Raw genomic sequence first — 25,492 nt, 5'->3', positions numbered from 1 at the left:
AGAGAGAAACAGAGCTGGAGAGAGGAAGGGAAAGACAGTGAGATCAAATGTGAGGGAAAGATATCACTTTGAGCCGCATCCATAGCTCTCCTGAATGCTGTAGTTTTCTATCTTAACGTCTCCACTAGGAACTCGGTGTTGGAGAAATGGTGATGTCTCAAAGCCAGGAAAATGAGGTTTGAGGACTCAGACGTGTGCCCAGACACAGGGTAGAGTTGGCCAAGGCAGAGTAAGGCTGGGCTGGACAGCGGTCAACTGCTCCAGGGTTGGTCCATCTCACGGATGGACTCTAGGTGGTGCTGTGGCTGTAAAAGTTTTGGGTTGAGGAATTTTGGCAAAGCTGTCAGGGCTCTGGGAAGAAAGGGAGGGAGAAAAGCAAAAAAAAAAAAAAGAAAAAAAAAGAGCAATAGTGGACCTGAGAGAAGGAAAACAGGGAAACAGGGAGAGAGAGAGAGAGAGAGAGAGAGAGAGAGAGAGAGAGAGAGAGAGAACAAGTAACACAGAGAGAAAGAGAGAAAGGGGAAAGAGAGGTGCCCCAACATGTGCTTGGTCTGGACGAGATGGAATAAGCTGAGGGCTTATTCATTCGCTCAGCAAGCATTTACCAAGGCCCACCCATGCCTGTTACTGTGGTAGAGAGTGGAGATAAAGTGGTGGCCTGAGCAGCTTATTCTCAAGGTCATGTTGCACATGAAAAGTGAGTGACCAACATTACTTAACCTACACGTGAGTAAATATTGGCACACTTGAGATGGCCCTGAAGAAAGTATTGAGGACCCTTGAGGGCCATGATTAAGGAGGCAGCCTGGTTTTGGAGGGAGGGGAGAATTTTCAGAGGCAGTCACCCAAGGGAAGCTACTGGAGGTGAGATTTGAAAGTAGCGGAGGGAGAGAGGAGGAAGAGGGCATTCTTGGCAGAAAGAACACATGCAGAGGGCTGCAGTGAGAAGAAACAGGAAGGAGAATCAAGGCTGAACCAGAGAGAGGAAGACAGGGTTGGAGAGGAAGCTGGAGAGGAAACAGGTTCTGTCCATGCAGCACCGTATTCACACCAGAGATTTTGGTCTTTATCCTAAGAGCGAGGAAAGGGGCTGAAGGGTGTAATGTAAGGTAGGGGACATGCTCAGAGTTGCTTTGGGAGGTCACTCTGGTTCAAGTGTGGAAATCGAGGGGTTGTTGAGAAGCCACGTGGTAATGAATTGAGTTGCTTCAGTAGGTAGTGGCCATAGAAATGGAGGGGGATACACGTGTTGAAATGTTGAGGGGTAGAGTTGATAAAACATGGTCAGTGAGAAAGATGATACCTACTGCTAGACTCCCAACATTGGCACCTGGCGGGATATTGGTGGCATCGTTGAGACTGTGCATCTTGGAAGATGACCAAGTTTGGGAGGGAAATCATGATTTTGATTTGTTCTCTCTTCCTGGTGTTCCTGCCTCCACGCAGGGAATAGGCACTCCCACCCTTTCAGAAGAGTCAGGAAGAGAAGCTTCCTCTTTTTCTGCCTCCTTCCTCATAAGGAAGGAAGGTGACTTATCTTATGGTGAGATTAAAATGACCAGGTGTGCCCTAGCTGGTTAGGCTCAGTGCTTAGAGCATCGGCCTGCAGACCAAAGGGTCCTGGGTTCAATTCTGGTCAAGGGCACGTACCGCGGTTGCAGGCTCCTCCCTGGCCTGGGCCCTGATCAGGGCGTGTGCAGGAGGCAACCAATTGATGTGTTTCTCTCTCATAGATATTTCTCTCTGTCTTTCCCTCTCTCTTCCACTCTCTCTAAAAATCAATGGAAAAGTATCCTCGGGTGAGGATTATAAAAACAAAAAACAAAAAATAAAAAAACCCCAACCAGTTGTGACTGCCACCTTCTCTTATTGACTCAGCCTGTCTATAGGAATGGAAGGTTCTAACCTGCTCTTTCACGTAGGGAGCCCATGGGGGCAGGGTCCCACCTGCTTCTAGAGGTTATCTGGAGGTCGGACTCTCTTTGCTCCCAATATTGTGGCTCAGTGGCTGTAAAGATATGATTCTGCAGAATTGTGTTTGCTCAGTTGGGTGGATCACTCCAAGGACTTGTGTTGGGGTAAGTTTCAGGAAGGATTGTGGCTACATATTTCAGCAGAATTTTCAATCCAGATTCACCAGTACTAAAGCTGATATTTTTCATTATAGCTTTAATATATATAATTAATTTCAGAGAGGGAGAGATAGAAATATTAATGATGAGAGAGAATCATTGATTGGCTGCCTCCTGCACGCCCCCTAGTGGGGACCAAGCCCACAACCCAGGCATGTGCCCTTGACTGGGATCGAACCTGGGACCCTTCAGTCCACAGGCTGATGCTCTATCCGCTGAGCCAAACCAGCTAGGGCTAAAGCTGCTATTTTTATTTGCACCTATTTGAATCACACGCCTTTCTTTTAGTTAGTTCAGAATGGAAAGAAAGGGGTTGACTTGTTGCCCTAGAGACATCTAATAGATATGAACCTTGGAGAAGAGGTCTGGGCCAGAGAGATAGTATGTGTCACCAGCCATGAGATCAGAATGGAGGAGAGAAGAGGCTCTTAGTCTGAGCGTTGAGGAACTCCAGCATTTAAAGGCTGAGAAGGAGGATGACCTTGCAAAGCATACAAAGCAAGAAGGATAGAAGGAAAGTCAGGGGAAGGTGGTGGCACTGAAGCTTATATAAAAGGGTGCTTAAAGAAGGAAGGAGTGACCAATAGCAAAGAGGAATGTTATTTTTAGCGATGGGGATGCTGTTGGTGACTTTAGCAACAAGCCATGTTTGGGAGGGTGATGGGGGTTGTATAAGCCAGATTGCAGTGGAAGAAGACAGTGTGGGAGGTGGAACAGAGGTAGTTGGTATAGACAGCTCTTTGAGAAGTTTGTGGGAGGTGTAGGTGTAGACACCTGTCATTCCTTTTGGTTGCCCAGTAACTGCCTCACCTCCCTATGTTTGGGGAATTCCCTATCTATGAATTTGCTGAAAGGCAGAGCTCTCCTCCCAATAGATATGAGAAAGGTGCCAGATACTTGTCTTCCCAGCTGGCCTTTAGCTGGGATGAGCACAAGACAGGGCCAGCCAACCAGAAGCATCACTTGAAATCAGGGATTTATGAAGCGCAAGAGGAAGGACATAGAGGGATGCTTTCTGAGAGCAATGCTGGTTGTAAAAAGAAGAGTGCCTGGACCAGCAGGGCCTGCAAGGCTGGCGATGGTGGTGTTAATGGGGCTCACCCTGGCACCAAAAGAAAGGCCAGTAATGGTGGTGGTTATAGAAACATACCCAAACTGATCTCTCCATCTTCCTGGCAATCTGTAAGCCAATCAAATTATCTATCTATCTATCTATCTATCTATCTATCTATCTATCTATCATCTATCTATCATTTATCCATCCATCTATCATGCATCCATATCTATCTACTAGGGGCCTGGTGCACGAAATTCATGCACTGGGGGGGGTGTCCCTCAGCCCAACCTGCCCCTCTCACATACTGGGAGCCCTCAGGGGATGTCCTACTGACGGCTTAGGCCTGCTTCCTGCTCCCCTTGGGGAGCAGGCCTAAGCCGCAGTCTGGCCTCCCTTTGTGGGAGGTGACCAGGCTGATCAGGGGAAGGCACCAGCCCCATCACCCCGCTGCTGCAGCCACTGCCATTCACTGCAGCCACCAAGGTGTTTTCATCAACACGGACTTCAGTCCCTTCACCATGAAAAAACAACTTTCTTTAGGCATTTTCAAGATGTGTCTTTCATAGGATATGACATTTCTTTCTTTATTTTTTTTTTTTTATCCTCACCTGAGGATATCTTTCCATTGATTTTTAGAGAGTGTGGATGAGAGAGGGAGAGACAGAGAGAAACATCAAAGTGAGAAGAACACTTTGATTGGTAGCCTCCTGCATGAGCCCTGACCTGGGCCCCGGCCAGGAAGGAGCCTGCAACATAGGTACATGCCCTTGGTCAGAATTGAACCCAGACCCTGCGGTAGGCAGGCCAAGGCATTATCCACTGAGCTAAACCAGGTAGGGCAGGTTATAACATTTCTTAGCCCTCCAGCAGCGGACCTTTGTTTTTTTCTCCAGGAGTGTGGCCTAGATCACCTTTTGGACTCTTATTACCCAAGTTACTAAGAATATTACCAGTGGCATACAGGGAGCTTAGCAAATGAGCGGTCAGAAAAGGTGTTTCCTCTGTAGTTCACACTGATTGCTGGCTTGGCCCCTGACCGAGGCTTTAGGCCTGGGCAGGGGACCCCCAGCTCCATCCAATCACTGGCTCCGCCCCTGCCCAGGCCTAAAGCCTCTGGCTGAGTCTTTAGGCTTGGGCAGGGGCCTCCTCAGCTCTGATTGCAGGCTCGGCCCTACCCAGGAGCCCCCTGGCTCAGGCCCTTCCTAGGCTGCTCAGGGCCCACACAGGGCCTACCTCGGAGTGACCTGGGTGCCAATGATGTTCCCAGGACCCAGGCAGCTAGGCGCCTATGTATGCAAATTAACCGCCATCTTTGTCGGGTTAATTTGCATACTCATCCGATTGGCTGGTGGGCATAGTAGAGTGACACCAATTTGCATGTTTGTCTATTATTAGTGTAGATCTATCTATCTATCTATCTATCTATCTATCTATCTATCTATCTATCTAATCATCCATCCATATCATCAATATATATCTATATCTTTCTATCTATGTACATATATGTAACCTTGAAAATCAATGTTAGGTACATTCATAGGTACTCACAATGAATTTGAGGTACCGTTCAATGAGTTTTGAAAATGTATGTGCCTGTGTAACCACTATTCTCATCAATACATAGAACACGTTCATCACCTAGAAGGTTTCCTTGTGCCTCCACCACCCCTGCTCCCAAGGAACCACTTATTAGAATCTATGTCTATAGATCAGTTATATCTGTTCTAGAGTTTTATATAAACTCAATCAATATTTTGTGTCTGGCTTCTTTCCTTCAGCTTAATATTTTTCATACTTACCCATGTTGATGAGTGTTTATCAGTAGCCCATCCTTTTGCTGCTTAGTGTTCTACTTTTCTTAACATACCACCATGTGTTCAGCTTCTCGCCTGCTGGTGGATATTAGGGTTATGTCCACATTTTGGCTACTATGAACATTTGTGTACAGGTTCTTTTGTGGACATATGTTTTAATATTCATTTAATCATTTTTTTAATCAGCAAAAGGTTGTTTCTGTTACTAGCTAAGAAATGTGACAACAACAAAAGGGAGAAGAAAAACTAGCTGGAAGGGAGTGTTGGGTCAAGGAAAGGATCTTATTTTTAAGATGCAAAAGATTTAAACAGGCTTCCACAATGGTGCTCATGATCTGGTTGAGAGGGAACGATTGAGAGAAAAGAACAGCGAATTTCTGTGAAGGTGGGCAAGAAGTGGCTCTGTATTCTGGGCCCAGGAGCAGCTCGGATGGGGTGAGGCAGAGCCTCCAGAGGAGCAAGGGGGAATGAGGAGAGTGGAGTAGGTGCGATGCAAGTGCCGTAGGTAGCCGAAAGTTGAAGGAGCTTTTATCTGAAGGTTTTCACACGGGGCCAGAAAGATCTTCACTTCCGGTTCCAGGCATATTCTGAGGAGCACGTATTATTTATCTGCGGTCCTTGGCGCCCAGCCGGGACCGACACAGCACGCCTCTGAGGCTGACCAACGGGTCAGTTCCTGAGTTGGGGCCTGGAGGCCAGACCTCCACATTGCCTGTAATTATGCACATCCTGTTAAAATATGTAACCATAATTTCACCGCAAACAGAACTTTTCAACATTCGCACCACAAATATCTTTTGAGAGTGGGCGCTGAGCCAGTCAGTGAGATGGAGCAGTCGCGACTGTGCAGCGAAGGCATGAGCCATGAGAAGCTTATGTTCAGTGCTGGTGCTGCCGGTGAGTGTGGACATCAGGCACAGAAAGACAGCTGAATACAATGTCAGGTAGTCCATAGTGACTAATACGGAGAAAACTGATACAGGGTACGGGGTGAAGAGAGTCCGGGGGCAGTATTTTATACAGGATGACCAGGGAAGGCCTCTGAGAAGGTGACATTTAAGGAGAGATGTGATGAGGGTGAGAGGAAGTAGTAAAATCTAGGGCAGTGGTTCTCAACCTTCCTAATGCCGTGACCCTTTAATACAGTTCCTCATGTTGTGGTGACCCCCAACCATAAAATTATTTTTGTTGCTACTTCATAACTGTAATTTTGCTACTGTTATGAATCGTCATGTAAATATCTGATATGCAGGATGCATTTTTATTGTTACAAATTGAACATAATTAAAGCATAGTGATTAATCACAAAAACAATATGTAATTATATATGTGTTTTCTGATGGTCTTAGGCAACCCCTGTGAAAGGGTCATTCGACCCCTAAAGGGGTCGCGACCCACAGGTTGAGAACCGCTGATCTAGGGGAAGAGCATTCTGGGCAGGAAGAACAGAAAGTGCAAAGTCCTAACACTTAAAGATACTGGGGATGCTCAAGGAATGATGAGAACAATATGGTTGGCATGGAGTAAGCAAGGAGAAGAGGGTGAGGGATGACCTCAGAGGCACTGGGATAGGGCTGGGCCACGGTCAGCAATGGTGACTTCATTCTAAAGCTGAGGGGAAAGCACTGGGGGTTCTGAGCAAGGGACTGCCATGATCCTTACAGTTACAAGGATTACATGATCTTAGGGAGTGTAGCCTGGGTTCTGTGGCAACAGGGAGGCTGGAGAGATGAGGGTGGTCCAGCCCAGGGTAGTAGCAGCTGGGGGTGAGAGTGGCCCATGCTTGTATATACTCTGATGGTAGAAGTAACAGGATGGAAAAGATGTAGGAGATGAGGGGAGAACAATCAAATTGACTCCATGGTATCTGCTCTGAGGGACCAGGTTTTGAATGTGGAGATACTTTCTGATGTCCAAGTGCAGAGGTCCTGGTGGCAGCTGGATGTTAGGGTAGAGGCTGGGTGTGTAGCTTTGAGACTCATCACGGAGTATTGAGAGCCATGTGACTGGCCGAGGTCACTGAGAGAGTGTTTGCGGACAGAGAAGAGGCCTGCACTCAGAGAGCCATTAAAAGATCTGGCTGCATATACATGTGATTTTATATGTCAGACTGACGCGAGCTGGAAGTGGGCAGGTCGTGTAGTGTGATGGGGGTCTCAGCAGAGGGAGGACCTGCCTGGCAATCCCAGAGGCTCCTCTGAAGCATGGAGTCAGGCTGGGGCTGGCGGTGAGTACATCTGGACAGGCAGAGTCCTCGGCTCCAAAAGGCAGGGGCTGGGGCTGGGGCAGCCTCTGGCTTTGAGAGTTGAAAAAGCACAGACGTAGAGTCTCGTGGGCCTTAAATCACATTCTTGCATCCACTTCCCAGCTGTGAGGTCCCAGGAAAGGCCCCTCATCTTTCCAAACCTCAGTGTCCATGTCTGTAAAACAGGACCAGGAGCACTGACTTCTCAGTGCCAGCCACACCTGGAGAACGAGGGTCCTAAGAGAGTGGGTGCCAAGGGATGGCTGATACCGGCCTTTTCCACGTGACGACTTGGTTCTCTCCCCACTCCAGGATCTGGACACTAATGGTCTACCCAGCACAGGCATGTCCACACAATAAAGTCTTGGACTTTTGTTTTGGGAATGTTTGAGCCAAACCCTGGAATGAGAACGATGCAGAGCTTACTATGTTAACACATCATAAATAGATGGAATGGGTCTGGAGCCCCACAACAGTCACTTCTGAGACGGTCCCTCAGCCCCCTTACCAACGAACTGGTAAGAACAATGACCAGGGCATTGAGGGCAGATGGTCTGCTCTGGGTTCCTTTCCACCTTGTCCTGGCTGATGCTGCTTGGATGGCTGGCTCTGCTGGCCTGGTTTCCAAATGTAACCTTCCAATTGATCTGATTGGATTCAGTGGGTACCAGGAAGACCCAACTTTAATCTAGTTTCCAACCATTCCTGCCAACTGACTATATGGTCCCTCTGCACCCCTGGATGACCTATTTTGTAGATCCAATAGCATTCCCTGTTACTGTCAGGAATTAGAAGTCTCCTTTTCATGTATTAAAACCTCTCATCTGATAAAAATAAATCTAAATGTCTCATCAAGTTCAAAGGGTTTGTTTCCCCTGCCCAGCTCAGGGTAAGCCCTGTACCTCCTCCCCTCACTGGAGGCTGCTCGTGGCTCCTGCCAGGCTGGGTGGGGAGGTGAGATGAGGCAAGGAGGACAGCAGTGCTCTCACTATGGCAGCTGTCCAAATGCTGGCTCTTTCTCTGGTTGAGAACTTAGGAGGGGTTTTTTTGGTTTGTTTTTTTGTTTTTCCCCCGCAGAGCCTCTGATTTTCTTCCCAATGTGGCAAAACCCCCTATAGCTGGCATCTTCCAGCTCTCCCACCTCTCCTGCTCTGATAGTCTATTCTCATTGCTTCACCCCCACCGTCCCCCAAGGATCCTCTGGCCTCCGTCCTCCCCACAGGCTGGTTGGTTGGGGGGTGGTATATGGGTGCTGAGCCAACTCAGCTATCCTTCAGCAAGTCCTGCAGGGGTGGTCTGGCTTCCTTCTTCCGAATTAGGACACATTGTCTTTAGCTTTGGGGCCTCAGTTATGACTTGCAGACACCAGGAAAAGTTCCAAGTAACATTTTGTTACACTTTAATTCCTTTGCCTCAAGTGCTCAACTTTTACCTTAAGTATAGAAAAGTGGGTAAGTGTGCAGGTTCTGCAGTTTGGCACTGGCTAGTGGCCACGGACAAATCATCTAACGTCTCAGAACCTCAGTTTCTTCGATGTGAAGCAGGGACAATAGTCTTTAGTCTCAAGGACGTTGTAAAGATTGAGTTGTTCTTTATATGTCTGGTGGCACAGGGTCGCCCTCAATAAATGGAAGCAGTGCTCTGTGCGTTCCTGTGGAGTTCCCACTTCCCCCAGCCCGGACTGGTGTCCGGCTCCCTCCCGGCATCTCCCTGCCTACAGTGCTCTTCTTGATCAAACACTTAGCATATCTTGAGCATCGTGACCTCACTTACAGCTCACAGCAATCCTGCAGGGTAGGTATTATTGTCATTCCTGTTTATAGACAGCAAAACTGACACTCGGAGAGGTTGCTCTCTCGCACAGGGTCAGATAACTTGTGAAGAGCAGAACTGGGACTCGACCCCCAGCTCTCTGATTCCAAACCCAGCACGTGTGCTACCACTCATTTTACTCCCCCAACCCGCTCTCTTTGTTCTCTCTGTTTCCTCTGCCAAGAGCTCTTCTGCACTCTATGGACACAATAGAGCATCCCTTTGAGTGAAGTCACTTCCTGTTTGGAGTGAACCTTGGAAATGGATCCCCCACTGCTCCGTAGAATGGTGCTTCCTGTGTTGCGTAATAACCAATCCCCACAGCAGCTGCTTAGAAGTAGTATGGATTCCATCCTCTCCCTGTCTATTATTTAAGCCATATAAAGTTGCATTTTTATGAAAAGCATCCAGTTAGCATTGATTCAGCATCTACCTGGCATCCAACACTGCTTTAGTCATGAAGGGAAAGATGCTTTCTGACCTTAAGCCTAGAATCTATTTTGAGAGATAAGATATGTAGGAAAATTGCAGCAATGCGAAGATATATGTGGTAGACACCCGTGAAGGGGAACAGGTCATTAGTACCCCAGGAGCTCAAAGGTGAGAGCGGTCTGGTGGCTGGTGGGTGGGGAGACGTAAGGCCTGGGAGAGGAAGTCACAGAAGGCTGCCTGGAAAATCCGGGGCGGGGGCTGAGCCCTGAAAGCCGGGTAGAATTCAGATAGAAGAAAGTGAAGGTGAAGAAGACATGTTTGGTGTGTTTGCAGCAAAGGGCAAGGAGGTGCCCAGAGAGGCAGAAGCCCAGCATGGGTGCAGGAATGCGTTCTTCCAAAGGAGCCTCTCTTTTACAACCATGAGCCTCTTTGCTCCCTGCTTGGGGGATTTTTATGACCCCATCCATCTGTTTGCAGTCAGCCTCAGGTTTGCTTTGAAATTCAAAAGCTGAAAGGGAAATGCTATATTGGAGCCAGAGCAGCAGGCTGGGCAGCTGTCTCTGAGAAGGAGGGAACGGCCTCATGGCGCATAAACCACGGCAGGCAAGCACCTCTTCTCATTGGCCAGGCTCCCCTGAAGCATGGGACCAGGAGCGCTGGAGGGGTGGTGGGTCATTGGTTCTAATGAGGGTCTGAGCTGGCACCCTGTGTGCCCACCAGCAGGCGGCCCACGAGGGCATCGAGGCCCAGCGTGCAGATGAGTGGTCCTCCAGCCAGGGCTTCATGCCTGGTCCGGATCCATCCTGCCTGTGTTTGTTGCTCTTTCCTGCTCTGGCAGACGCGCCCGGGCCCGCTGTGAGAGTTGGCTCAGCCCTCCGTGCCTCCTGAATTCCCTGGCCCAGCTACCATCCCTGCATTCCTTATGAGCCTCAATATCCCAGAGAGGCAAGATATTTTCCATCTCCTCAAATAAAAGACTTGGAGCAATAGTCATTGATCAAATTTAAAATCCACAGTCTGGATTTCCAAGTTCTGTTCTAGATCACTTACTTCCCTCAGCCCAAGTCCCCTAAGACCCCTCCTCGTTAATGTCCTTCGCCTGGCCCCAGGTGCCTCCTCTAGCAGGTCTCGCTGAGGCCTCCTTACCTGACATTTATATACCCCCCAGAAGTATATACCCTCCTCTTCAGGAAAATCCTCCTGGGGGCTCCTCTTGCACATCCTGCCCACATCCCACACTCCCAAGCTGCTCCCCCTGCCTCCCATCCCAACCACCCGCTGAGCCTGTTCTCCACGCCACAACCAACCACCTACCCTGGGTGTGCCTCTGAGCTTCTGCTTGAATGTGTTCAAAGTGCGTCTATCACGGAACGGGAGCTTCTCATCAGGCCCCGGAGAAGTCAAGTGGCCCCTTTAAAAGACAGTCAAGCATCTGGGGCTCAAGGCAGCAGCAAATCGGTGAGCTTTAGCATTTGATGCAAACTAACTTTTTGGAGGGGTAGCTGAGTTAAGAGGTTGGAGGGTAGAAATGGGCCTTGACATCCCAGCCTATCAAAGCTAGAGGGAGGGCCCTTTAAAGACCATTTGCTCTAATTCCCACATTTTTCTCAAATGGGAAACTGATTCTCAGAAAGGAGATGTCATTGGCGTAGTGTTATTCATGCAGTTGGTAGCAAAGCAGGACCCGAGCCCCGTTTGAGGCTCAAGTTAGCCATAATTTTCCATTTACAGTTTGGGGACCCTGAGGGACAGTTAGGGAATTATGAAACTCAAGGCACCTTCTCCTCCCCCCCCTCCTCCCCTCCTCCTCCTCCCCCTCCTCCTCCTCCTCCTCCTCCCCTCCCCCTCCCCCTCCTCCCCCTCCTCCTCCTCCTCCTCCTCCTCCTCCTCCTCCTCCTCCTCCTCCTCCTCCTCCTCCTCCTCCTCCTTCTTCTTCTTCTTCTTCTTCTTCTTCTTCTTCTTCTTCTTCTTCTTCTTCTTCTTCTTCTTCTTCTCTTTCTTCTTCTTCTCCTTCTCCTTCTTCGTCTTCTTCTTCTCATGCTTTTTTATTAACAACAATAATGCGCATTGATGTTGACTTCACAGATATGAAGCACTTTCAATCCATTGTCTCAGTTAATCACCATTACAACCCATAAAAGAAGTATCCTTTCCCCCATTTCCCAGACGAGGCTGGTAAGACTGAGGGCTAAGTGGCAGGCCTAGGGAAAGACACCCGGTATGTAGTCAAAGAGGGCCTTGGGCTTAGTCCTGCTGCTCTTTTCAGTGTACCCCACAACCTCCCTATCCCTTGAAAGGTCCTACTCTCTTTTGGAAAATCATGCAGAAAAGGCTGGGATAGAAAATAGGGTAAAAGGATTTTTTCCCCAGATCACAGGGACTGGTACAACATCACAGGACTTTCCATGTCTCATAATTGAGAGAAACATATAGAGTAGGGCCTCTCAACCCTTTCCGGTTCATTGTCTCATTTTATTACAAATATGCAATAATGCCCCTTTCTGTGCTCAAATGAAATTTTTGGATACTATAACACACCTACATATATGATTTCAAAACTTCAATGTAATGCCCAAACTATATGGAAGAAGAGAAAGAAAAAAGAAATGTTGATGATAGAACAACAGACAGCGTTGTGTGACAATGCTTGGGAATGACAATAGCAGCAACGTCATGCGCTAGTGAAAAGCTGGCACCTATCTGCTGAGTCACTGTGAACGCAGCAGCAAAACTGCAGAGGGGCACAGGCATGCTGCTCTGATGCCCTAATACACAGGCAGCGTTGACGACAAGGTGGCTCTCAGAAGCAGTGAACAGCTCTTGGTTAAATTTGGCACAAAACAAAGTACATTCTTCTTTCAATGAGCATGGCAACTGCATTCCTGTAAGATGCAGTGTGTATATTGACACTGCAAAAAACAACAACAAACCACAACTTTGTGTTTACATAAAAGGGTCTAGGCTCACATAATTACAAATGTTTTTCTCCCCTAATGAATGTCTGGCAAGTCATGCAAAAATTGTGCCGGATGGAGACTCATTCTCTGTGTGGGACTCTTTATGTCCCTCACCCATGATCGTGTACCCCTCCCAACAAATGTATGAAAGCTAATCCCCCCCAGATTTCCAAAACATCCCGTGGGTGGTGGTCCTACCCCTGCTGAAAAACAGATTTGGAGGTTTTCTCTTAGAAACGATGCATGTAAGAGGGAAGGCTCAGGCCTGTATTGCTCCCAGAGGAATAAAAATTATAAAAAAATTTTTTTGTTGATTTCAGAGAGGAAGGGAGAGAGAGATAGAAACGTCAATGATGAGAGAGAATCATTGATTGACTGCCCTCTGCACGCCCCCTGCTGGGGATTGAGCTATATGCCCTTGACTGGAATCAAACCTGAGACCCTTCAGTCTGCAGGCCGACACTCTATCCACTGAACCAAACTGGCTGGGGCCCAGAGGAATAAAACTTAATCCTAATCTTGGACAATGCTTAGTGTTCAAACATAAGTTAATAAACTAGATATTAGTCCACTCAGGGGATGCAAAGATGAGTAAGACCTGGTCCCTGCATACATGGACTTTGCCTTTTTTTGTTTTTAAGGGTTATAAGAACATTCCCAATGACTATGTATGGATGCGAACGTTGAAAAGTGAAGAAGCTGATAAAAAATAGATTTATTTGAAATATGGAGTTGGCAGAGAGCTCTACAGATACCCTGGGCCCCCAGATAGAGGAATGAGTGGGTCCTAGAGCAAGTTAAGCCCAAAGCATCGCTGGAGGCGAAAAGGACAAAACTGTGGGTCCTACTTCAAGCTCATCATGAGAAGGCAGGTTTCTCTGGAAAAGACAATAATGCTGGGAAAATAGGAGGCAGCAGGGGAAGAGGAGGACCAAATATGAGATGGACAGACCCTACAGAAGAGGCCATAGGCCTGAGTCTACAGGACGGGGCTGCTGAGGACGGGACACTGTGGGCATCACTCATTCACAGGCTCGCCAGGAGTCAGAACCAACTCAACAGCACGTCACACACACAAGACGTAAGGAAACCATAATCTAAGGCAACATACACATGAAGTGTGGCCTGCTCTTCAGAAAAGGTGCCAAGTGTGAGGCTGGGGGACCAGGGCAGCTTCTACGAGGAGGCAGAGTTAAACGAGGCCTTGGAGAACAGAAAGAGAATTTTCAGGTAAAAATAGGGAGAAGGGGAACTTGGCTCTGGGGGGGATAGTGGGGGTTGATAGTCGGAGTCGGTGAATTGGGGGCCGGGATAGGGACATGCAAAAATTGTGCAGGCAGGATGGAGGCTTATTCTCTGTGTGGGACTCTTTGCACCCCTCACCCAACAAATGTATGAAAGCTAACCCCCCTCCCCCACAGCTCTATGTGGCTGGAGCATGAGTTTTGGGAGGTTGAAGGAGACAGGTGGCTGGAGAGATGGGCCAGGCGAACTGCAGAGGCCTGGGCAGTGGGGCCAAGGGGAGGGGAGGGAAGGAGGAGGCAAGTGTGCTTTCCTATCAACTCCCACTCCTGGAGGAAGGCCCGGACCCTCACAGGAGCCACCGCACACTGTACTGCTGCCCGCCTCCCACGAAGCAGCAGGCCTGGGGAGGAAAGGGGAGGGTTCAGTTCTCTAGTTGGGAGCACAGTGTAGGGCACAGTAATTTTCTGTTGAATAAATGAATTTTTTTGAACAAATCTGCACATGCCTGGTTCTGAACATAGGGCTTGGCCCGCTGCCCGCTCAGGTTTAAGGATGGTTTTGGAAGCTGAGGTGAACTGGACTCTCTGCTCCAACGCTCAGTATCCAGGTGAGATGAGGCCAGAAGAGGTGCCTGTGAGTCAGGAACCCAGGGCTCTGCCTCTCCTGACAGGTGCCAAGATGTCCGGGCACAGTTTCCCCTTGGTGGTCCCCTATCTGTTCCATGAGGGGTGGAGCCTCTCCAGCTCCCACACCAAGCCTCTCTCCTTCCCGTCACCTGTTTGGAGCCTGAGGTCGCAGCCCGAGCAGCACTACCCCCTGAGGGCAGCTAAGTCCCAACTCCTGCTGAGGGAGACGGGGGTGGGGGTATGTGGGGGGGTTGGGTCTGGCTCAGGTGGGCGCCTCAAGGGTGTGGGAAGCAGAACTCCCAGTGGTGCTGCCCATGCCCGCCCACTCCCAACCATCATCATAGGAAAGTCCTGGGACCATGTGACTTCACGTGTCGTCGCTGGGACCAGGGGGGCAGGGAGCTGGGCCTCTTCATCTTCATCATCCTCATCACCGTGCAGAGACCTCAGGGCACTCAGGGTCTGCAGAGCACAGGCCCACCCTCTTCCCCCTAAGTCCTCACAGTGCTCTGTGGGTCGGGCATCCTCTCCCCGTTTGCTGGTGGGAACAGAGACTCAGCGGGAGGAAGAGACTGGGCTCGCACATCAGGCCTTTACACTCCGTCCTAAAGCTGCCTGTGCTCCCTGCAGCCCGCAGGGCAACATCCGTGTGCCTCAGCAGGTAGGCCACAGCCCTCACACGTAACTCTGGCCCACTGCCAAGCCGGCCTCCCCTGCCACCTTCCCCACACCCTCCAGGTCACAGTCAGTGAGGCCTCCTCAGTCAGGTGCCCGGGCACACCCTGCTCAGATCCCTGTGACAGTGGGCACATCTCCCCTACCCCAACCTCTCAGCACAGGCTCCGAAGTGTGAACATAAGCCCCCGGAGCCAGCCTCACCATTCCTCGGCACCTCCTCCCTTCCTGCCCTAGTCCAGGGTGCACCTTAACACTCCTGCATGGGGCAGCCAGGGTGATTTGAGAAGTCAGCCCATCAGATACCATAGCGCCAGCACGGTCTGACCTCTGCACTGCAGACGGCGCTCTCAGCACCAAGCATGGGGCACTTCATGTAATCCCGGGGCGACGGAGGAACAGAGAACGTGAGTGACGTGCTCAGGGTTACCTAGTTGACCTCAGGGGCTCCCATTGCCTTCCTGATAAGGTACCAACTTCTGCATGCGCACAGCGAAGGGGTCCAGGCCTGCTGCTGCCTCCGCTCCAGCCGCATCGCCTTGGCCTTGACGGGGCGCCTGGCCGCGCTGAAACACTCGCAGGCCTCCAGCACGTGGCTGCAACCACCAACACGTGTGTTGGGCCTTGGTTTCCAAGAATTTTACATTCACCATCTCATTAAAGCCTATTGTAACCTCACCGGAAGTATTTTTATTATCCCCATTAAAAAGATGAGGAAAATGAGGCTGAGGCCCCCTGACCACCTGCCTTTGACCTGGCTGAGCCTGGAGAACCTTTGTGTGGGGGAGGAAGGGGGAGGGGCTGCTCTACTGAATCTGGGGAGCCAGGCAGGCCTGGGGAGCAGCTCATGTTTTCAAGATCCCCTGGGAGGAGGACACTGCTTGCTCCCAGACCTGTCCCTAGAGCAGTGATGGCGAACCTTTTGAGCTCGGCGTGTCAGCATTTTGAAAAACCCTAACTTACCTCTGGTGCCGTGTCACATATAGAAATTTTTTGATATTTGCAACCATAGCAAAACAAAGATTTATGTGTTTGATATTTATTTTATATATTTAAATGCCATTTAACAAAGAAAAATCAACCAAAAAATGAGTTCGCGTGTCACCTCTAACACGCATGTCATAGGTTCACCATCACTGCCCTAGAGGCCCATCCATCTTGGCTGCTCATCCCAGGCCATAACCTGCTCAGTGAATCCATGCCGGGTCCCTGCTCTGCCCAGACACCGCTGTGTTCTCACTCCCCTTGGTCCTGACTCTCTGCTCTGTGTTTTTCTTTCTCTCCACTTAGGCCTCTTCCCACTACTCTCATTCATTCTTCTCTTTACTTCTCTCCAGAAAGTCTCTGCCTGTCTTTCCATCTGCCTTCGTCTATCTCTGTGTTGATCTCTCTCGCCTTCTTTGGATCCCCCCTCCAGCTTGCTGTGTATTTTCCTTCTCTCCCATCTATTGCCTCCTGCACCCCTTTCCCCAAGCCCTCTGCCGCCTTCCTGCTCAGCCCCGCCCACCCTTCCAGAGGCTCAGGGCGGTGGAGGTGGTGAGAAGGAGCAGGGACGCCTGGGAGGCTCCAGTCCTTGCCTGGGGGCTTGTGTCTTCAGGTTGGAAGCTTTATCACTCCTCTTTCGTGACTGATGGGGAGGAAGAAATGGAAAATACAAAAAAAGAAAACACAGGAAGTGTTTTGCAAGCCCAGAACTGACATAAAACAGGATATTATGAATATTTTCTGAAAATAATTTCTTTTTTTATGATGCTGTAACAGTGGCCAGCCCTGTCTGGCTGGCTTGCTGGCTGCCAACAGCAGCAGCTGGAGGCCCCCCACCCTCACCCCACCCAGCCTGCCCCAGCCCGGATCCTGCCCCTCATCAGGCCTGGGTGTTTCCTCGGCTGGGGCGGCCCTGGAAGGTAATGACGAGGTGGGAGGGCTTCCTGCAGACTCTGAGCTCTGGAGCTCCTGGGTCCCTTAGTTCAAGGCAGCCCAAGGCCAGCGGGTATTGGCTTCTCTCTGCCCACCTGCAGCTCAGACGGCCAGGGCATGCTGCTCCAGCAGACTTGACTGAGATCATCTCAGACACCCAGCCCCGGGGCTGGGGGGCCAAGTCCTCCCAGAGCTCCTGATGCCCTAGGACTTACACTCCTGTGATCTCGTCCTGTCATTGAACTCGACACCTCTGCCTCACACCATGCGAACTTGGCCATGAACATTCCCTCAGCCCTGGCCGAGTGGCTCAGTTGGTTGGGGTATCGTCTCATACTCCAAAAGGCTGCAGGTTCCCTTCCAGTCAGGGCACATATCTAGGTTGCGGGCTTGATCTCTGGTCAGAGCAAGCTTGGGAGATAGCCAATTGATGTTTGCTGCTCTCTCCCCGTGAAAGGGAATGGGGATGCCTTCTCGCTCTCACCGGCCACAGCCCATATGGGACAGCACAGCATCGCTGAGCTGAAGTTAAGAGAATTGGTTTGGAGCTTAGATTCCAACCTTGGCTCCAGCATTTACAAGCTGTGTGATCTGGTCAAGTTACTGAACCTTCCGGCGTCTCGGTTACTTCATCTGTAAGATGGAGATAGCAAGAGTAGGTGTGAGGATGAAATGATTGAAGACTTACAAATGCTTAGAACATTGTCTGGTACATAATAAATGTTCAATAAGTGTGAGCTTCCAGTTGCATTATTACCTTATCTGGGGGTGGGCCCCCCACACGCAGCCCACATGCTCTTAGTAGGAGCCAGCAAGAGCTCACTAAGCTCGGCCAGTGACCTGCCTCTGGTGGAGGCTCTGGGGTTCCAGAAGCAGACACCTCTCCCCACCAACCTCACAGTGACCTGCCTCTCTCCCGACGAGTCCCATGGAGGGCCCATCGCTGCGCTTCTCAGAGATGCTGGTGCCCCTCATGAGTGTGTTAAAAGCAGGGAAGGTACGCGGTCATTTTGTGGTTTAGAGAGCTCACTCAGGCTGCAGAGGGGAGAGTGGGCCGGAGGGAACACGGCTGTGGGTGGCAGTGAGTGGCTCACAGGAAGGTGATGAGGTCTGGGCTGGAGCAATGGGATGGGGAGAGGAGAAAGGACGAATAACGAAGCATCAGTAGGTCTTGGAGAGTGAGGGAGAGAAAGGGAGGCCCCGAGGGTGAACCTCAGGTTTGAGGTCTGTGGGCAGCTCATTCTTGCTGGAGAGGCTACCCGGACCCCCTTGGCATGAGGCCTCTTGAGCCATTGGACCGCTGCCCAAACCACCCTCCCAGAACCGGCCTGAGTTTAGCATGGAAAATGGGCCCATCCCACTCCCTCCACGCTGCTGCCTCAGGCCTTGGCCCTCCCAACAAAGGCAATTTCCCCCAGTGTTCCCTGGCAGGAGGAGGGATCCGTCAGCACACAGAGACACATCCTGCTGAATTCATAATGTCTTTTATTAATATATTATGCTACAAAAATATTTTTGGCAAAATAACATTAATAGCATCTTTCTTTGTCTTCTATTATATTCTTAAAGAACTCTTCATAATTCACAGAGGTGCAGGGGAGAGGTGATCGAAAGAACAGCATCACGGATACTTTCAAATACATTAAGGTCTGAAGCGTGTGTCACACAGTGCGAGTCCGGTGGGGACCTTCTGCGATCGCTCTGAGGCCCAGGGCTGGGGCTCTGGCTGCCTCTGTTTTGGGCTAGACTCTCCCTTGGCCAAGAGCCAGGCCCTGCCACCCCAGCTATGGGGACCCAAGATGCCTAAAAGCCCCATCGGAAACTTCTTAGACTGAGGCCCCATTCAAAGCGCACTTTCCCCCTCGTGGGACTCATGATGGAGCGACCCTTCGAAGCTACTCTGCCACCTCTCCTTCCCGCTGCGCTCCCAAGCCCAGAGCGGACTGCGGGTCCTGGGAGGAGAGCCCAGCATTGATCCTGGGGAGGAGTGGCGTCTGGCCTTCTTGGAGCCCCAGGATTGCACACAGCATCTGCCCACCCCTCCAGAACACCCCAGGCAGGAAACAAGGTCTCTGTTTGACAGATGAGGAAATGGATGCTCAGAGAGGGGCAGGGACTTGCCCAAGGTCACCAGCAAAGTGAGGACTCTCCAGAGTATCTCCGGGAAGGAAGTGCCACAGTCAGAGAAAGGGTGGGGGAAGCTGATGCTCCTGGGCCAGGGCCAGGGCCAGGTGAGGCTCAATGGGCTCTCATGACCCCGTCCTTCCCTCCCCAAGGTGGGGGCAGGGAGGCAATCAGCTCCGGGCTGGAGCCAGGGTCCTGGGTTCCAGTCCAGCCCTCCCCCATGGCCCAGAAGTCCCCCTGCCCCAGGGCAGCCGGCCGAGCCTGCCAATTCCGTCAGGCTGGTTGGGCTCTTGGAGAACTGTGGTGCATGGCTGGACTGATTCCTGAACCTTATTGGTTTAGACAGCCAGCCGGGTGATTTTTCTGGCTGCTGAGATGAAGTTTTGGAAAAATCATAATGTTCAAAGAACCTGAGCATAACAGAGCCAGGAGGGACTCTCGATGTCATCTGCCTCAGTCCCTTGCCAAGACCTTAAATCTCTGCCATATCTCTCCAGCCAGGGTGCCTACAGCCCCTGCTCACACACCTCTCCTGACAGAAACTCACCTGCAGGGGCACCTGTCCATTCTCACACAATTTTGGCTTTGTAGAAACTATTCCACTAGCAAAGCTAACATCGGCCTCTCTCCTTCTTTCCTTCCTTCATTTCTTTCTCTCTCCTTCCCTTTCTGCACAGCTGTTGAGTGCCATCTTTGTGTCAGATGAAGATACAGATATGAGTTCACATGACTCTTGCCACCGTGGAGCCCACAATCCAATAAGAGAGCACACGTGCAATTAGACAGTCTCAGCACAAAGGAATCACAGGGGGCTTCTTGGAGGAGGTGTCATCTGAGTTGATCCTCAAAAAATGAGCAGTTAGAGTAAGAGAAGGGAGTTCCCAGGCCTAGCAAGCAGCATGTGTAAAACGTCCTATCTATCCTAGAAATGACAAATATGGCTCAGTCTGGTCAGGCACAGAGTGGGAGAGATGAGAGATGCAGCTGGCAAGGTCAGCAGGGCCAGATCATGGAGAGTCTAGAATGCCAGGCTGAGGATTTGGTTCTTATCCCACGGCCATGGAAACACTATCGCCAGCTCCAGTTCTGTTCTCTGCACACAAACCATCAAAGCTGCCATTCCCAGGCAGAACGTCTCTTATCCTTCAAGGTGTTTGTCATAAGCTTTCCTGTGGTGGGGAACCTTTCCTTGGGATCTGTTGTCAATGGCACCAGACTCAAGGCTGGTCAGGTAGGACAGAACCCTGAGCCTCTAGGTTTGCCCAAGTCTGGCTGAGACCAAGAAATAGAAGATGGAGCATTCGACTAATGGTCTTTCGGAGCAAAGGTGACCTTGCTGGTAAGTACAGGTGTCCGTGCTGCCTGGACACCAGATCTTTGAATCTCAGAGGTGGAGGGGCCCTCGATGGCCTTGTGCAGCTCCTGGCAGCCTGGCTCATGCACCTTCAGTCCAGGCCTACACCTGGCTGCGGGGTGGCACCCAGCCTGGAAGAAGACCAGAAGCATGGCTATGCTGACCAGCCCCAGAAAACTCCGGGGTCATTCAGTCAGGTTTCCTGAGAGCAAGGGGATCTGGGCCCCCACTACCTTGTTGCCTAACCTTAGGCAGGTCACGTAACCTGCTGGGTCTCAGCCCGTCCATCTTCTCTGCCTGCCTCAAGGCCAATGTGAAAGCCCTAAGAGGTGTACGGGAGGCTCGCAGAACAACAGGGACATTTTATGAGGCTGAGCACATAGCACATGCTGGGAAAAATGTCAGCAGTGGTGGGTAGATCATTTCCAAGAGTGTGATTGGCTGCCGATGGAATGAAGGCTCTCCGGCCCAGAATTGAGAGAATTCACGCACCCCAGCCATTCAATTTCCATAAATGTGCCTCAGGCCTTCTGGGATATAAACAGCAAGCTCAGTTCACTTCAAACCCTGGCCAGTGGGTGGTCCTCAGAGATCAGCGCGCTTTGGCTGCAGATGTCTGACCCACGCTGGCTCTGGCTGTCCGGGCGGCACACGTCCACCTAACCAGTTAGCACATCCATCTTTCTTTAAACGCTTGAGTGCTTATCTGAGGGAGAGCTTGGAATCCCCCAAAACTGCACCAAGGAGGGGTCTGGGGAAGACTAGGGCTGAATCTGCCTGGTTAGGGGACTGGATAGGATAACCTTGACGTTCCCTTAGGAGCCCAGGACTGTGCTGCGTGTCCCTCTCAATGCTGAGTTCCTCTAGGTCGGGAAGGTGGCAAGATTCGGGCCCGACATGGAGACTGGCACTGCGTGTGCTTGATAATCACACACTGCATTAATTTACCTCTGGCCCCATGCCTGGCACAGATCTGGGCACGCGGTCAGGTGCCTGGACTGTTTACCCAAATGCTTCATCTTTAATTAACCTCAAGTTCCATCTCAATACATCGCATGCCACACTCTGCCCCGAGCAGAGGGAAATCTGGCCTGTGTGTTTCTAATTCCTTTACACTTATCTCATCCAAATAGTGCTCCGCACGAAGTGTTTGATGTCCCCCAGGCCTCTGAGCCTGCTTTATAACTCAGCTAAGCCCCTTCCCGCTCAGAAATAGGAAGTCACATTTCTGCCAAGGATAAACCCTGGCTGGGGTCAAGTTCAGTTTACAGCATGATGCCCATGGGGCTGGCTGGACCCTCTGAAGTAGAGCTCAGGGCTCCTGCCAGGTCTCAGGCTCAAACACATCCATCCAGGGCTGAGCGGAAAAGAATTCAGAGGCCTGCCAAGATGCCGGTGGGACCTCTGACCATCCAATGAGCTGCCCTGGACTCTACTACTTCAGAAGGGAGACAGCTGCCCCACGGGGACTGGGGTGAGTCAGTCACTACCAGGCCTGCCAGGGAAAGGCCTGGTGCAGTGACGCTGGAGAGCGCTGGTCTGGGATTCAGCAGATATCCAGCTGTGCAGTTCTTGGGAAATGCCCCCTCCCCGGCCTGATTATTACTCTTACAGTTATAGGTCAGATGAGGGGTTCTTTCTGCTCTCCGGTGCCAGGGCCCTGTAACTGATGAGCTGCCAGCCCTATGAGGGTCCAGGACTGGAAGGCAGCCAGACAGGGTCCTCTGCCTGCTCGGCCACCGCCTGGGGGGCAGAGGATCTAGGTCTGTCTCTCTGAGTCGTAGTGGCCTGACTGTCCCCGTTTAACTGGCTGCCTGTCTCCCCATGCTTCCCACAGCTGCCCCCCATTCCCTAGCCTCTGATTTGGCAGAAAAGCCTCTCCTTGGCTTCAGAATAAGACAAGTCTGGGCCCGGGACACGTGGCACACACAAAGAGCCCTTTGGCAAGAGTGACCAACATGAGTAACTGGGGCCAAACAGGCTCTTTGGCGGAGTAAGAAGCTTGTGCTGGCCCTTGGAGCTTCCCTGTGTAGAGAGAATGTGGCAGAATCTGATCCAGGAGATAAGCATCACTTTTCCCTCACATTACTTTGGGGCCTTGTCCTGGCTGGGTGACCTTGAGCAAGTCCCTTGACCTCTTTTGGGGGCTCAGTTTCCTCATCTGTGAAATGGGGATAGTTGCATCTCATAGAACTGGTGTGAGGATCAGTGATAAAGTGAGTGTGCAAAGTGCCTGCCACATGGTAGGCTTTGGACAAATGGTGGCTCTCGTTACAATTAGTATTACCATGTGACTCCCAGAGCCCCTGTTCCTAAAACTGCCCTCTGTGCCGACTCCTGCCCTGCGGCAGCTCATTCCATTTGGCCGTGACTTCAGTAGCATCTCCTGTAACCCACGCTGGATTAATGCTATCGGAGCAGAGAGGTCTGGATTCACATCCCGATCTCCCACTTGCTGAGTGACCTTGGGCAACCAGTTTCCTCTCTTAGTTTCACCATCAGGCGCACGGGCCTGGGAAACCACCTCCCTCAGCACCAACCTTCTTCCTCCACCCAGGGCCTTGGCCAGAACACTTACCAAGAGCTCCGCAGGCCCGTTCACAGACACCCAGGGTTTACAAAATAGCAGCATTCTCTTTCCGAAAGTGTCTTCCCAGCCCCAGATGCATCCACGGGAGGGAAGGACCGTCAGCGTTCACATCTCTGGCTCCCAAATCCAGCTTCACAAAAGCTAAGCTTGTCTGCCTGCCCCTCCCTCTGAGGTCCCCGCGGTGGGAGAAGCCAGACCCAGACACGGGAGGCTTCCGCTGGTCCAGGAGCCGGCAGTGCACAGCCACGGTCCGCATGAGGTCACAGATGTCCTGACAGCCTGGCTTCCCCGCCTGGGTTGGTGCTGGGGCTCATTAAGGGGTTACTGATATAGGCCACATAAAAATAGTTTTATCAGTGGAATAAATACACTTTTCTTTTTTAATATGGACACATATTTTACAAAAGAGCCCCATAGCACTATGGGAAATTAAGATCCTTCTACAAAAAAGAAGATGTAACTCGGGTAACAATAAAGCTCTAGGGTTCTAACGGATCCCGACTGGACCGCCCGTGAGGTGTCAGGCACCCCTGGGAGGGGGGTGGCAGGGGCAGAGGGGTGTGGCCACAGACCCTCCTACGGTTTCTCTGGCTTCTCTGCCCTGGCAGCCGAGGTCAGGAGGGCCCGAGGGTGTGCAGCAGGAAGGGGGCTGCAAAGCTGGCAGCGACGACGGCCGGGAGGAGGCCCAGTGCCGGCTGTGAGTGGGCAGGCACTGAGCCGCTGGCGGACCCCGGCTCTTCCTGCGGCCGGAGCTGGTCGGAGAGCTGGAAGAGGGGCCTGGCGGTCCCGGAGCTGGAGCTGTGCGTGGGCTGGAGGGGCAGCGGGGGTGGCGAGGCGGTGGTGCTGGAAGGAGAAGACACATGGAACTCTGAGTGACCGCTCAGCAGCCCCGTCCGGGGCCGTGGCCCTGAGGTTCAGATCTGACTTCATAAAATGAAGGAGAAAACAGGGGGCTCAGACAGGGACAGTGAGCAGCCAGAGCCACACAGCAGGCTGGCTGAGCTCCTGAGGCTGCACTCACCCTCCTGCGCCAGGCTCTGGGGGGTGGGGGAGTCGGTGGGCTGGGCACTGGGAGCCACAGGGCTCGTGTGACCACTCAAGAGAACTGAGTCCCAGGCAGAGGGAATCAAAGTGCTATGGAGAATTAAAGTGTAATGAAAGTGTCTCTGGGGTCATAGTGGGGCCATCAGCCTCCACACCTATGTATACAGATGCCCCGCCCTCCTATTGCCCTCCCACAAAACACACAAACCACCCCTCCCCCACCCCCTTATCCCAGCAGCCATTTATTGAGAATATCTCTGGTCCTCGGAACAAACCTGCACAGTGGCTCGCATCACCCCCTTCACCAGATGAGAAAACTGAGGCTCATGGGGCTATGCGGTGACCAGGTCCCTGGGGAAGGGGAGGCAGCACCTCCACGGAGCAGGAGCCCTGGGGTCAGCATAGTCACAGGGGGTTTTAGTGAAAGGCGCAGTCCTTCGTGAACTTATAAAAACAGAATCCTGTTTTGGAGGTAATGGTTAAGGATCTTGGCTCGAGAAAGCATAGGTGAAAGAGAGGAAGGGAAAGAGACAGGGAGACAGAGTGAGGCAGAGAGAAAAGGAGATTAAGGACAGAAGGACTGGTGCCAGAAGGATTGGGGAGTGAAGGGTAGGATGGGGGCCAGGTGGAGTGCAGGGCCACATCACAGTTCAAGTCCTAGAAAGAGATAGAAAATTATGAATAGAGGGACAGGGACTGGGGAAGGGAGGGGACATAGGAGGAGGAGGCTCAGGGATAAAGGAAAGGGCTGGCCCTAGAAGCTATGGGCACACTCGCCCTGTGGACCCTGGGCTGGGGGAGGCAGACGGACATGCAGGCAGAGGATCCAACAAGCCCCAAACAGCAGAGGGGCAAGGATGTGAGGGAACACCAGGGGCAGTGGGGACACAGGCCTCCCTGAAAAGGAGACTCTGCAGTCACCCATGAAAGCAGCAAGTCCAGCCTGCACATGGCCGAGGGGGCTCCCAGCAGAATGGAGAGCCCCGTGCCAGCTCTGTGCGAAGCACTTAGCATATAGCTTCTCATGGCAACCCCACAAGGCAGGTACAACTATTATCCCATTTTCCTTATGAAGAAACTAAGGCACAAAGTGGTTAAGTTACTTGCTCTAGGACGCAGGGCAAGGGGCACACAGGACGTGTGGGGTGGGCAGGAAGCTTGCCCCTCTCTGAGAGGCAGGGATGGGGCTCTTTCTCTGTGGGTAGCCTCCTCCATAGGAGACACTGCTCCACTTTCTCACCCTCCCTCCCAGACAGGCTGCTCACTCCCGGGGTCTCCTGGAAATCCCCCACCCCACCCTGGCCAGAGTTTCCATGCGCTGGTACAAGGTCCCAACAGTTAGCCACAGTCACCTGGATGAGATCTGTGAGTGTCGCTGCCACAGCCCTGCCCCACCGCCCTGCGGCTGGATGCCTCTGACACAGCCTGGCTCAGCCTCAGCCTGGGGCTGGTGGGCAGGGCAGCCTGG

At 51.6% G+C, this 25,492-nt stretch overlaps 1 protein-coding gene across 1 annotated transcript in view; it reads right to left on the bottom strand.

Annotated features, from left to right (window-relative positions):
* Positions 1-18,380: 18,380 nt before the first annotated feature.
* The window catches only part of TRABD2B (TraB domain containing 2B), a 203,819-nt gene continuing 196,707 nt past the window's right edge, over positions 18,381-25,492 (bottom strand). The window contains exon 7 of the mRNA XM_059689667.1: positions 18,381-23,823. Coding sequence (XP_059545650.1) covers positions 23,595-23,823 — 229 coding nt within the window. The 3' untranslated portion in view covers positions 18,381-23,594. The remainder of the gene's footprint in view (positions 23,824-25,492) is intronic.

This window comes from Myotis daubentonii, chromosome 3 (genome assembly GCF_963259705.1).
Source record: "Myotis daubentonii chromosome 3, mMyoDau2.1, whole genome shotgun sequence".
NCBI classification, from domain to species: domain Eukaryota; kingdom Metazoa; phylum Chordata; class Mammalia; order Chiroptera; family Vespertilionidae; genus Myotis; species Myotis daubentonii.
This window is presented reverse-complemented; position numbering and strand designations above follow the sequence as displayed.